We start from the raw sequence: 1,221 nt of genomic DNA, 5'->3' as shown, positions 1-1,221 counted from the left end.
GGTTATCTTCCCATAGGAAGGAGGGTGCTTGTGCCCTGGGTGGCTCAAGGAACCATCCGGCATCAATCTGCCCAACCTCTTGCCTGCCATGGACAAATTTCAAGAGATGAGACTCCTAGAGAGAAATCACTCTCTCAGCTGGGTCCCCCAAGGCACCAAAATCCCAAACACCCCTCCCACCCCCAAAATACACAGGTAGCCCCCTGCAAAGATCCATCCTGCTGTGACAGGCTCTCTCCTGTCTCCTCATCCTCAGCGCAGGGAGCACCACTGCCTCAGGCTGGCTTTGAATCAAGAAATTAGGTACCTGTGGTGCCGGGGGACTCTCAACCGCAGCAACGGGCTTCTTGTGGGACAGAAGAGGAGGCGAGGAGGCAGCAGCTGGGCGCTTCATAGGCGGAGGGACTCTGGCTGCAGGCAGAAGGCAAGGAGGATCAGGCACCGAGAGAGGAGCGGTGACTCACACCACCCATGTGGGGGAAGGGGAGGGGAAAAAAAAAATAAAATCATCTAGCCTTGTGACATAGGATGGGACTTGCCACTCCCGACACTTCAGTGCTTATTTTAGGTGGAAGAGACAAACACAATCTAATAATGGGTCGGCTGCGAGGCTGCCAGGGAGCCTGCCCTGCTGTGGATCCCCTTCTGTGGCCCAGGGACACCAGCCTCTCACTGTGATTTGATTTACTCATCAAATGCTGCTTGGCTTCCTTGTAACCAACTCCCTAAGCAACGCTAAAGCCCAGAGCACCCCGGGTAGCTGCTGATGTATTGCTGGTGACCCACTGGGCCGCAGGGCTTCCAGGCTGTCAGCAGCTCTGCAAAGCATCCCTTGCCCATTAGGGCTGGCACTCACACACCAGTCCCCAGTGGGAGTCCTTGGCTGGGAGGCCAGCATCCCTGGAGAAGTATATGCACAGGGAAGAGATTTATCTGACGTTTTGGCTAGCGAGTGGAGCAGAGGAGACCTGGAGCCCTTGTCTGAACCCAGGAGGGATGCCCTGGAAGAGCTGTCTCAGAGCAGGTCTCAGCTCAGGTTGCAGTTGCAAGGACAGATGAACTGATTTGAGACACTCCACCGTGGCTCCCCTCCCTCTGTCCTCCAGTGGCTTTACACATACTGATGTGATAAAAATTAGCTGCCGTAGGTGGGTTGCCTATCTAGCTTTCTCCCATTTTAGTGGGTTAAAGCAGATCACAAAGGGGTCTGAGGAGCACCAG

At 55.0% G+C, this 1,221-nt stretch overlaps 1 protein-coding gene across 1 annotated transcript in view; it reads right to left on the bottom strand.

Moving 5' to 3' along the window:
- The window catches only part of MICALL1 (MICAL-like 1), an 18,982-nt gene that overhangs the window by 9,896 nt on the left and 7,865 nt on the right, over nt 1-1,221 (bottom strand). Inside the window, exon 5 of the mRNA XM_009576710.1 lies at nt 332-411. Within this exon, the coding sequence (XP_009575005.1) occupies nt 332-411 (80 nt within the window). The remainder of the gene's footprint in view (nt 1-331; nt 412-1,221) is intronic.

This window comes from Fulmarus glacialis, unplaced genomic scaffold (genome assembly GCF_000690835.1).
Source record: "Fulmarus glacialis isolate BGI_N327 unplaced genomic scaffold, ASM69083v1 scaffold23194, whole genome shotgun sequence".
Taxonomy (NCBI): Eukaryota; Metazoa; Chordata; class Aves; order Procellariiformes; family Procellariidae; genus Fulmarus; species Fulmarus glacialis.
The sequence above is the reverse complement of the archived record's forward strand: the minus strand, read 5'-3'. Positions and strand labels throughout refer to the sequence as shown.